Genomic DNA, 11538 nt, shown 5'->3' with positions numbered 1-11538 from the left:
TTACGTCCTCTCGCGAGAAGAAGGTGCTTTCCCTATTCTGGAGTGGTCCCTGCCGGTTATTGGAGAGCTCTTGTTCCTGTTCGTCCACCATGGCGTCCGTGGGGACCCTCGCCTTCGATGAGTATGGGCGCCCCTTCCTTATTATCAAGGACCAAGATCGCAAGTCCCGTCTCATGGGGCTTGAGGCCCTTAAGGTAACGGCCCGGAACGCGCGGCAGCGGGATAAAGGGAGGCGCCGGAGCGCTCTTGCGCCTGCGCCGGCAAAGGGCGCAGTTCGGCCATGTGCTGGTCTGAAAGGCTGAGAATCTCCGGTTCCGGGGAGCCCCTCTGAGGTCCAGGTGCACACCCACTATCTGGGTGCGGAAAAGGGTGTAGAGGCCTTAGCCTGAAGGTGGGGATGGGAGGGCCGGACTGTTCTTTCAAGCTGGGTGGGGTCGTATCTCTAGGCTCCTCTGGGGAGCCGGCCCGCAGCCACCTCAACAAAATGTGTAAGTCATTCACTAGTGCAGCTGTAAACGGCTTGTCCCTTAGACACGGTGCCGCCCCGTAAAGAAAGAATTAGAAGCGTGAAGAAGGTGCACAGGACAGGCCGTGTGCTAGCCGAATGGCAAATTGTAAGCACGATGACAAATGACAGTGGAAGGGAGCGCTTCCAACTTTTGATGGAAGGAACTACACATTTGAAAGGTCCAGGGCATTGTATTCAGAGGAGACCGTAAATCCTCTTGTACCAGAAAATGTTGGAGTGGTTAGGAGACCGTTTCAGTGTAGTACAGTTGGCTGCAAATTATGATGCTTCCCCAAAATTGGAGCTCTTGACCCCATGACAGGGAAACAAAGTTACGCTGCGGGAAAGCAGAGCCAAATTATTAAACAGAAAGGGATGTTCTGCAGAAGGAAAGAGATTTAAAAAAAAGGCCAAGGCGCAATTTTAGGACCCTAGTAAGAAAGGAGTGTCATTCACAGGTGTTGCCACAAAAAACACAGAGAAAGGAGGGAGCCCCACCTTTGGTGTTGTATGCCAGTCATTCCTCCAGGTTTGAGGCGTCCTTTGTTCACCTGATGTTAGGGAGATCTCACTGACTCCCAATTACACAAGCTCTCTGCACCTTGTTTCTCAGTGGGGATTTTTCTGTCACACCAAGGATTAGACAGGTGTGTTGGGATGACCAAAGAAGTGGGCAAAGCAGTTGAGGCATGGTAGATTATTGGTTCTGTTTACTTTCTAAGGAGAATTTTTTTCAGGTTGTATGAATTATGTTTTCGGTTCCACTTTTTCCCCCCCTCACCTCCAGGGACTTGGAAATAAAGTATCATTCCAACGGACTGAAAATTTACCCATTAATTCTTTCAACAGTTCCGTGGTGTCAGCCTTTTGTGCTAATTACATGTGGTCCTCACTCAGGATGGGTACTGTTTACAGAATTAGGTGCCTAGGGGCAGGGCCATAGAGAAATTGTCAAAGATTTCACAGCTGCAAGAGAAAAAGACCATGACTTCAGTCCACCTCTAAGCAAGTCAATGCTAGTGGTCCAGAGCAGTGAGCTTAGCCGTGGCATTTGGAGCCAGTCCTTTGTGGCAGAGGCCTGTTCTGTGTACAGTGTTGAGCTGTTTCTTTAGCCTCTGCCCAGTACATCCTAGGTTAGCCAACCAAAACTAAGTCCAGATGTCCAGTATCTTTGGACACCCAGAGAAAGAGTTCCCTATGGAAACACCATTATGAATACATACTTTAAGAGTGCATTTTGAGAGTCACCAGAGTTTGCAAATACCAAATGAACTTGGTGTTTTGTAGTCTGTTGCTGGGGGTGACAGGAGAAGTTAAGGAACGTGTACTTACACAGTCTGAAAACGCAGGATTTCTTTGGTTAGAGAAGTTTATATCAGAGGTCACAATCACCCAGGGAGAGCCAGGAGTGCTCTGGAGTACTTTGCAGAAAAGGCTGTTGCTTTTGCACTTTAGCACTAAGGCACCAAAAGTCATTTTAAACCTTTGGAATTGTTAAAGGACTCATTAGAAAATAAGTGACTATAATGCTTGCATGGGTAAAGTCACTTACACTTTCCTCCTTTGAAATTTTGTGTGACCAGAGTTATAGATGTAAATAAAAAATGGGTGCATGCAGCTGGGTGCGGTGATGCACACCTGTAATCCGAGCACTTGGGAGGCAAGGGTAGGCTGAGCTCTGAGTTTTAGGCCAACCTGGTCTACAAAGTGAGTTCAGGACAGCAATGTTTGTTACACATGTAACTTTACCATTTGTAAAGAAAAAAAGGCAGATTTGCATGATAATGAGATTGTGGCCTTTTGCTTTGTTTTTTAGATGAACTTATTTTATGTGTATCCGTACCTTCTATGTATGTGCTTTCTGGTGCCAGTGGAAGCCTGAAGAGGGAGGGCATCAGATCAGCTAGATCAGGAGCTGCCATGTGGGTGCTGGGAACTGAACCTGGGTGTTCTGCAAGAGTAGCTAGCACATGCTGGGCTGGAGAGATGGCTCAGAGATTAAGAGCACTGTCTGCTCTTCTGGAGTTCTTGAGTTCAATTCCCAGCACCCCCATGGTGGCTCATCCATCTGTAATGTACGAGTAACACATGCTCTTAGCCACTGCGTCTCATGTGCATGCTAGGCAATCACTCTCACGGAGCTGCATTTCTAACCCTTACTCTAGTATCTCTCACAGCTAAGAACGGTCTCCGGGATCCATGCCCGGTAGGCACGCTGTTACTAAAGTCTTAGCCATCATTCAGAACTTTCCTTTTGAAAATAGTGTTTGCTAAAAAATGTTAGCAACGGTGACTCTTCTGTGTGTGGGTTATGCGGTGTTTCTCTTCAGTAAGCCTTGGTGCAAACTGAACGTATAGCCGGCGATTCTAGCACTCAGGGAGGCAGGCAGATTTCAGTGAATTCAAGACCAGCCTGTCTACAAAGCGAGTCCAGGACTACACAGAGAAACCCTGTCTCAGAAAATAAATCAATTAAACTCTGAAAGTGTCATGAGTTGGGTTTTTTGTCTTCTCAGCTCAATAATAATGACAGCCTGTATGCCCTTAATTGTTGAAATGACATATAACTAGATGTTTGTTTGTTTCTTTTAGTCTCACATCATGGCTGCAAAAGCTGTAGCAAACACAATGAGAACATCATTGGGGCCAAATGGTAAGAGAACCATTGATATTTTCTATAAAGTTTTAAATCATAGCACAGCCAATAATGCTGCTTGAGAAACGCAGCGGATGATCTTGCACTCAGTACAGCCAAGGTTCTGAATATCCAGGCTCCTTCTCGTTAGTGTGCTCACAGCTTAGAGAGAGGCTTTTCCTCATTTCATTGGTGTGTTCCAGAGCACACCTGTGTGTCTTGATTTGCCACTCTATTTAATGGATCGTCATGTGGCAGTTGATCACATTTCTCTGGTTTGAGATGGTTAGGCTATTTTCAGTGTGGAGTACGGGTTGGCTGGTGGAAGAGTGCCGTTGGTGAATATTTCATGTGTGTTGGATTATTTGTTGCTAATAAATTTCATGGTAGGAACGGGAGAGATGCTCTAAATCCTATAGAAGCTTTCAGTACTGAGTACCCATTATTTTGCCCAACTTCCTTCTGAATGCTTTTCTTTTAGGGCTGGATAAGATGATGGTTGATAAGGATGGCGATGTGACCGTAACAAATGATGGTGCTACCATTCTAAGCATGATGGATGTTGATCATCAGATTGCCAAGCTGATGGTTGAACTGTCCAAATCCCAGGATGATGAAATTGGAGATGGAACCACAGGAGTGGTTGGTAAGAAGAGGCCTTTCTAACTTAAGAGAGGTTGTTTAAAAGTGTCACAAGAGATAATGTTTCTGCATCAGATCATGAAAACCGTCCGAAGTTAGGGACACATGATAGGCACAAGTGGATCAGCCTTTGAAAAGTGAGTGCTGGGAAAGAGCTGTAGGCAACGAGACAGGACAGCCAATTGTGCTGTGTGCTTTTGATCTGTTTTTTTTTTTTGAAACTGCGGAGGTTGTTGGGATAAATTGGGGGAGGGACTTATTGGATTGTCCATTGCATTGTATTGCTGACACTACATTGTGGACATACAGAGAATGCCCTGGTTCTCATACCAAGGGGCAGGATGTGCCTTGATTCCTCCACCTAATTCTCAAAGAGTTAACTAGAAAATATGTGGGCATCTGAAGAGAAAACATGGATTACCTTATTTGTTTATAGCATTTTTCACCCCTTTTTGAAATCTTGATAGCTATCCAAAATTTGAGGGCTGGCAAGACGGCTTGAGCACCTGAGTTTGATCCTTGTGGTTCATGTCGTAGAAGGAGGACTGACTGCAGCTAGCTCACCCTTGCCTCCACACCCATGTGTGCTTTTGCATATATTCAAAAATAAATATAATTTTAATTACTGCACAAATCAAAAAAAATGAAGATATATTAGAATATGCAGGGTTACCTTTGCCACAGCTAATTTAAAGTCATTAATTCTGTGCTCTTTTGGTTGTTGTTGTTGTTGTTGTTTTAAGATTGATTTATTAAGTATACAGTGTTTTGCCAGTATGTACACCAGAAGAGGGCACCAGACCTCATTATAGATGATTGTGAGCCACCTTGTGGTTGCTGGGAATTGAACTCAGGACCTTTGGAAGAGCAAACAGTGCTCTTAACCTCTGAGTCATCTCTTCAGCCCCTTCTGTGCTCTTTTGGAGTTGGCATGATTTTCCTAGTGCTGCCGAAAGGTGTGCATGGAGCACAGGAAGTTTTAAATTAGCAGAACTAAACTCAGTTTTGTCACCAATGGGGGTAAGGGTTGGTGATGACAATCAGCACTTGTCAGCCTTCCATACGCCAAACTTCTTTCACTGAGCCCAAGTCTCTGGCCACAGAAACACAATTAGGTGTTTTCCCTTTCAAATGTTGTTCTTGCATTGTGGCCTGTGTAGTGACAATTTTGGAATTTTGGTTTCTTTTTAAAACACACACACATAAATATAAGGAAGTGTTCTGGTTTTAATCCCAGGGATGGGGGTGGGGGGATTATTTGGACTATCTGCAGCAGATGACTGATTTGCCTCATGCTCTAGCTGGCTGCAAATAGTTACTGCAAATTTGTGACATTTAGAACTCTGGGAACTTTTCAGAGGGTATATAAATGCTAGAGCCCTGCTAGGTGTGGAAAAGGGTGGTGAGGGGCTTGATTGCAATTTGTTAGTAGCCATGGTCAATGAAGAAACAAAAGGAAAGAAATTAGAGTCATGGATCTCTGTCTCTTTCCCTTCCATCCTTTTTCTCCTATCATGAGGGTATGAAACTGGGGACATACAGGGTGCGGAAAAAGACGAACCCACAAAGTAGCAAAGACCAGATATTGGCCTACATTGTTTTTGGCTTTTTGACACAGGGTTTCTCTGTGTAGCCTTGGCTGTCCTGGACTCAACTTTGTAGAACACAGGCTGACCTCAAAGTCACAGAGATCCTCCTGCCTCTTCCTCTGAGTGCTGGGATTACAGGTGTACACCACTGCACCCAGCGAATTCCAGGGCTGTCGGTGTTTTATAAACCACTGGCCCGTCTTCTTATCCCCTCCTTGTCTAAGTTCTTATTATCTAAGTCATCTTTAAGGAGCAGCCTATTGGACCTTGACTGATCAAAACTAAGAGAGGGGCCCACTCCTCCCTTTCAGTAATAGCCCTGGCTTCTAAGATTACATCCAGCCCAATTCTAGAGTGTTCTGATTTTCAGGGTAGCATGTAAGGCTGTCCTAAAATGTGTATCTTAAACTGATGGTCTGCTATCTTGCTTGCAGTCCTGGCTGGTGCCTTGTTGGAAGAAGCTGAGCAGCTGCTGGACCGAGGCATTCACCCAATCAGAATTGCTGATGGCTACGAACAGGCTGCCCGAATCGCTATAGACCACCTGGACAAGATCAGTGATAGTGTGCTTGTTGACATATACAACCCTGAACCCCTGATTCAGACTGCAAAAACCACGCTGGGCTCAAAAGTGTGCGTGTCCTAGCAGTAGAGCTATGGTTTGCAAGCCTCCCCTTGGAGAACTGTTCGCCTATTCTAAAAGGCAACACTGTGATTTCTGTTGGTTTTGCTCATTTTCCTGTGTTTTGGTTGGAGGCAGGAATTGCCAGTTATTAAAGCGCCCTGACTATAACATTCTTCTACCATTTGTTCCCATCACCTCATCACTAGGAAGCCATTCTGAGGAAGCATTTGTATTGTCATTCAATAAGTAGATGTACTGATCTAAAATTTGAGTGTAATTAGGAGGATGGTCTTCACATTGACCTTCCTGTCTTAATATGTTGTCAATATTTCCTAATTCTGCTCTTGCCCCTGAAGACTAGTGACCTCAGCCAAGAGATGCTCCTCTATACAGTGGCAGAAACCCTCCAGGCTACTACCATAATGTAGTATTAAAACCTAGCAAAAACATTGGTATACATGAACTCCTTTTAGTTGCACATAGTATGATGGGCTTTATTACGACATTTCATAAGTGCTTTCTTGTACTTTACTCCTGTTTGTCCCCCTCCTGCTTGACACCACTCTTTAAATAGTCTTAATGTAAATATTCCATATATGATAGAAATTGGGTAGTTGTTACTTCTTTTTTGCCGTCTCATCTCCCCCTTACTACTCTGCTTACTTTTGTTTGTGCATATACAACTTGTGGAAGTCTGCTTTCTCCTACCATGTGGGTCTGTGAGTCAAAATCAAGTCACTGGGTTTGGCAGCAAGTCCTTTTACCCTTTGAGCCGTCTCACCTGCCTTATTTACCTTTTGTTAAGTCACTTAGTAGTGCGAGTGGTACTTAAATGTGTCATCTGTTGGATATTTAATGTGTATCTGGTAGTTTTAGCAGAAAAGGAATGGTCTCAACACGAAGGGAAATGCAGTAAGTCTGAGCTGTGAAGCACGTGAGGACTGCTTAATCAGTGTTTGAGAAGACATGGGAAGCTGAGCACTTGTAATAAAGGGCCAGACATTCAGAACAGAGAGCATGAGGCTGGAATGTAGTTAGAGCAGGTAACTGAAGATCCTGCTGTAAGGTGGACCTAGCCAACACCAGGGGATTCATGCATTTCTAGGGAGAAATCGGCATATGCTTGGGTTTCAAGACTTTCTAGTTCAAATCGTAAAGGGTTACATGACTCAGATTTACTGCTGTTCCTAGACTGTTCCTGTCCCTGTTCTGCTCTGAACTTGCAAAGTTGCGCAGGTCTTCCTAGAAGCGCTGTTGAGTTACATCATGTGGTTTGGATGCTGTGGTCATGTAAGGAATGTAAACTTTGTGTGTTTTCCTCAGCGTTAACAGCTGTCACCGACAAATGGCTGAGATTGCTGTGGATGCCGTCCTCACTGTGGCAGATATGGAGCGAAGAGATGTTGACTTTGAGCTCATCAAAGTGGAAGGCAAAGTGGGAGGGAGGCTGGAGGACACCAAACTGATAAAGGGTGTGGTCGTCGATAAGGACTTCAGTCACCCACAGATGCCAAAAGTAAGTTGGTGCGCTTGTAGCTTTACCCTGCTTTCAACCCAACACACTGTTTACAGTGCTCTTCCTCTCCTGTAGAAAGTGGAAAATGCTAAGATTGCAATTCTCACATGTCCATTTGAGCCACCTAAACCAAAGACAAAGCACAAGCTGGATGTAACCTCTGTGGAGGACTACAAAGCCCTGCAGAGATATGAAAAGGAGAAGTTTGAAGAGATGATTCAGCAGGTGAGTCTTTGTGCTCCACTAAACGGCAGGCGCTGAGTTAGGATCTGGGCTTTGTCACGTGGCACCAAGTAACACGTAGTGTGGCCTGTGCTGTTGCAGTCATAAAAGCAAGCACAGTAAAAAACATAAAATGACATGAGGAAAGAAGTGGGTTTTGTCCTGGACTGTCATGAGAGTTTGGCATCTTAGCTGTGCCCACGGGGAACAGACAAGAGCTGTGAAGTAGCAGGGATGAGAGCATAGTTTGGCTTCGTGGGGGAAAGAACAGATAAAGATACACATTTCCTTCTATGTGCTTTTCTGTCCCTTTCACACACAGCTGTGCACCTCCCCTTTATCAGATCATGTAACAAGGAGCAAATACCTACTTGTATTGATACAGTTGTGGTATTTCTTTTCCCAGATTAAAGAAACTGGTGCTAACCTAGCTATTTGCCAGTGGGGCTTTGATGACGAAGCCAATCATTTACTTCTTCAGAACGCCCTGCCTGCAGTTCGCTGGGTAGGAGGACCTGAGATTGAGGTAGGAGGCCAACACTTAGGCCTTGCTGGGTGTGGGGTGAACCTGTAGGGCATGTTTCAGCGTCACCCTTACAGCACTTGCCCATAGCAACCACAGCACACCAGAAAGCAACAGGAAGAGGAACTGTAGAACATTCCAGAGTCATGTTTGAATAGTCAACTCTCTGAGCTTCCCTGTTGGCTTTCAGAAACAGGAAACCCTGAGCTGCGCCCTCCTGTAGCAGCAGAATGGCAACAGCTCTCCTCAGAGCTGGTCTGCACAAACCTTGCTCTCCTTTCCGTCTCCAGCCTGCTGTGCTGTGGTGGGCATGTGAACTGGGTTCGCAGACAGGGCCACCCAGACATTAGAAGACTGGGTTGAGAGTTGACAGTGACAGAGCTGGGTAGCACCAGCTCCTCAGCCTGTTGGTCTAACAAGACGTTTTGCAGGAGACATGAAAACTTTGCTGTCTAGTGAACAAAGTGGTCCTAGGTTAGATGTTGGAAGTTCACTGGCATTGACCGCAGCTACCTGTCCTCTCTGCAACCTAACAGCTGATCGCCATTGCAACGGGAGGACGGATTGTCCCAAGGTTCTCCGAGCTTACCCCTGAGAAGCTGGGCTTTGCTGGTGTGGTACGGGAGATCTCATTTGGTACTACAAAAGACAAAATGCTGGTCATTGAGAAGTGTAAGAACTCTAGAGCTGTGACCATTTTCATCAGAGGAGGAAACAAGATGGTAAGACTTCCATCCTTCACCTGGGAGATGGCTCAGTGGGTCCAGGTGCTTGCTCTGCCAGCATGAGGAACTGAGACATGCCTTTTCCCCCAGATCATTGAAGAAGCAAAACGATCTCTCCACGATGCCCTGTGTGTCATCCGGAACCTCATCCGGGACAACCGTGTTGTGTACGGAGGAGGGGCAGCCGAAATAGCCTGCGCTCTGGCAGTCAGCCAAGCAGCAGACAAGGTAAGGGCAGAGGGCCGTGAGAACTGCTGTGTCTGAGGTCTCAGGTGTGTTCATGTCCTTCCCACCTTTATTCTATAGATAAGTAACCGTGGTTTATTAAACTTGTCTTGAGTAAGTTTTTCAGTATGTGCTTATGGACAACTGTTCGGTTGGCTCTTATTGAGTGTACTCGCTGTCCTTGTGCCCTTCCAGTGCCCAACTCTGGAACAGTATGCCATGAGAGCTTTTGCAGATGCCTTGGAAGTCATCCCCATGGCCCTTGCAGAAAACAGTGGCATGAATCCCATCCAGACCATGACTGAAGTTCGAGCCAAGCAAGTGAAGGAGTCCAACCCTGCCCTAGGGATCGACTGTTTGCACAAGGGTTCAAATGGTGAGTTGCTTATTGGGGCTCTGGGTGGAACAAGCTTCCGTTGACTTGGAAGGTGATGTGTGAGCTTTCACATGCTATAAGACTGTTCTTTGTGAGTTCTTGGATCCACTTGGGATAGTTGCGTTCTAGATTTTAGTGTCTGAGTTGATCATTTAACCACAGCACAGATGTCTGATGCCATACAAAGGAGTTTCCATTCACAGTTTGACACCTGGCTGTCCCATGACTGTGGGGTGTTTGGGAAACTAACTCTGGAGCAGCTTGGCAGTTCAGCTTTTGAAAAAGTGACATACATTTACCTTGTTTAAACTTTGCTACATTTCTCTACTGATAGACCGCCCATACCTGCATTTCTACAATGAATTCACCCACAGAACTTGACAGTTTGTAAAAGCATTTTGACAGTATGGACTCCAGCATCAAGCCAGAAACCAGGGTTCAGTCTACTCCAGCATTCAAAACAGCAACTCTTCAGTGGCTCACGTTGCTGTTCTGACAGGAAGTGTCTGCTGGCTCTGTGTTGCAGAGAAATGCATTTCACTGCTGTCCCTCTGGATACTTTGAGATGTCATGTCACTGTCTAGCTTCTTCATGGTCATGATCCCTGGCAATTCTACTACCATGTTCCCACTTACATATTGTCCTCAGTACTGAGGAAATCCATCTGAAAATGACATAGCAAATTGTAGCCAGTTGACTGCTACAGTTTTGGGTTTTCAGGGTTTTGTTCGTTTGGGGGTTTTTTAAAGGTTTTGGTTTTGTTGTACTTCGTGTGTATGAGTGTTTTGCCTGCATGCATTTAAGTGTACTGTGTGTTTGTCTTGTACCCGTGGAGGCTGGAAGAGGGCATTAGATCCCCTGGTCCTGGATTTAAATAGATAGGTGTAAGCTGCCATGTAGGTGCTAGGAACTCAGGTCCTCTGTGAGAGCACTAAGCCATCTCTAGACCCTCTTTTCATATATATAATTTTTTTTTTTTACTTCATTGTTTGACACTTTGATAGGTATATGTGATGTATTCTGAATACTCTTGCCCCTATACCGTTTCCTCCCTATGAGTCTGTCTCCCACATTCCTGTCTTTTGTTCTGTTCGGTATACTGCTGGGTTTAACCGGAACTATCTCTGACCATAGGTTAAAATTGACTATTAGAGCCTGGTGGGCTCAACCATTTGTACAGCTGAAGACAAAGACCACCCAGTGTCCATCAGGGGCAAGTAGTTCAGGGAGAGGTAGGGCCTAAGAGCCACTTTCCATCCATGACTAACTAATGATAGAGTCTTGAACCACTTTTGTTTTTGAAATAGAATTTAACTATGTTACCCAGACTGACCTTGAACCCCTCAGCTCCACCTCAGGTTCCCTAGTAACTGGGAACACAGACACGCACACAGCAGCCACTACATTTCCTGAGCGTTTTGTGACTTGTGTGACTTGAAGCTGCCTGTTGGTGGTGCTTTTGGGTCACTGATTGCTGTGTTTGTTTTTCAGATATGCAGTATCAGCATGTCATAGAAACCTTGATTGGCAAAAAGCAGCAGATCTCTCTTGCTACACAGATGGTTAGAATGATTCTGAAGATTGATGACATCCGTAAGCCTGGGGAATCTGAGGAATAAACTGTCCATCCACTACTGTGACTAAATAAAGGGTGTGTTGTGCTGTATATGCAGTGACTGCTAGCCTTCTCCCAGCCTGTAGAGGCAGGAATAAAAGCAGCTGATTGGTAACTGGTTCCAATAATTCAGAGCTCGGTGGAGGATATGATCTCACAGCCTCTGTATTCTTTGGATGTCTTTGAGCATCCTTCTGCAGCGTTAGATGTGACAAAAAGCAAAACAACACTACAGATACTCTTTAGCAGCTCAGATGTCCTGGTGTCAGGTTTCATTTCACAGTTGACAGGAATGTGAACTGCCCCTGTGAGAAAGCAGAGGCAGGCCAGTCCTGAC

General features: G+C 45.4%; 1 protein-coding gene across 1 annotated transcript; it reads left to right on the top strand.

Moving 5' to 3' along the window:
- Cct5 (chaperonin containing TCP1 subunit 5) lies at positions 1-11211 on the top strand. Its single transcript, XM_051151030.1, has 11 exons — positions 1-194; positions 3101-3161; positions 3625-3789; positions 5809-6007; positions 7323-7515; positions 7591-7740; positions 8144-8263; positions 8797-8982; positions 9076-9213; positions 9406-9586; positions 11078-11211. The coding sequence occupies exons 1-11, from the start codon at positions 90-92 to the stop codon at positions 11203-11205; spliced, it is 1626 nt and encodes a 541-aa protein (XP_051006987.1). The 5' UTR covers positions 1-89; the 3' UTR covers positions 11206-11211.
- The last annotated feature ends 327 nt before the right edge of the window (positions 11212-11538 follow it).

This window comes from Acomys russatus, chromosome 9 (genome assembly GCF_903995435.1).
Source record: "Acomys russatus chromosome 9, mAcoRus1.1, whole genome shotgun sequence".
In the NCBI taxonomy this organism is placed as follows: Eukaryota; Metazoa; Chordata; class Mammalia; order Rodentia; family Muridae; genus Acomys; species Acomys russatus.
Note: the sequence above shows the minus strand (reverse complement) of the source record. Positions and strands in the feature narration are given on the sequence as shown.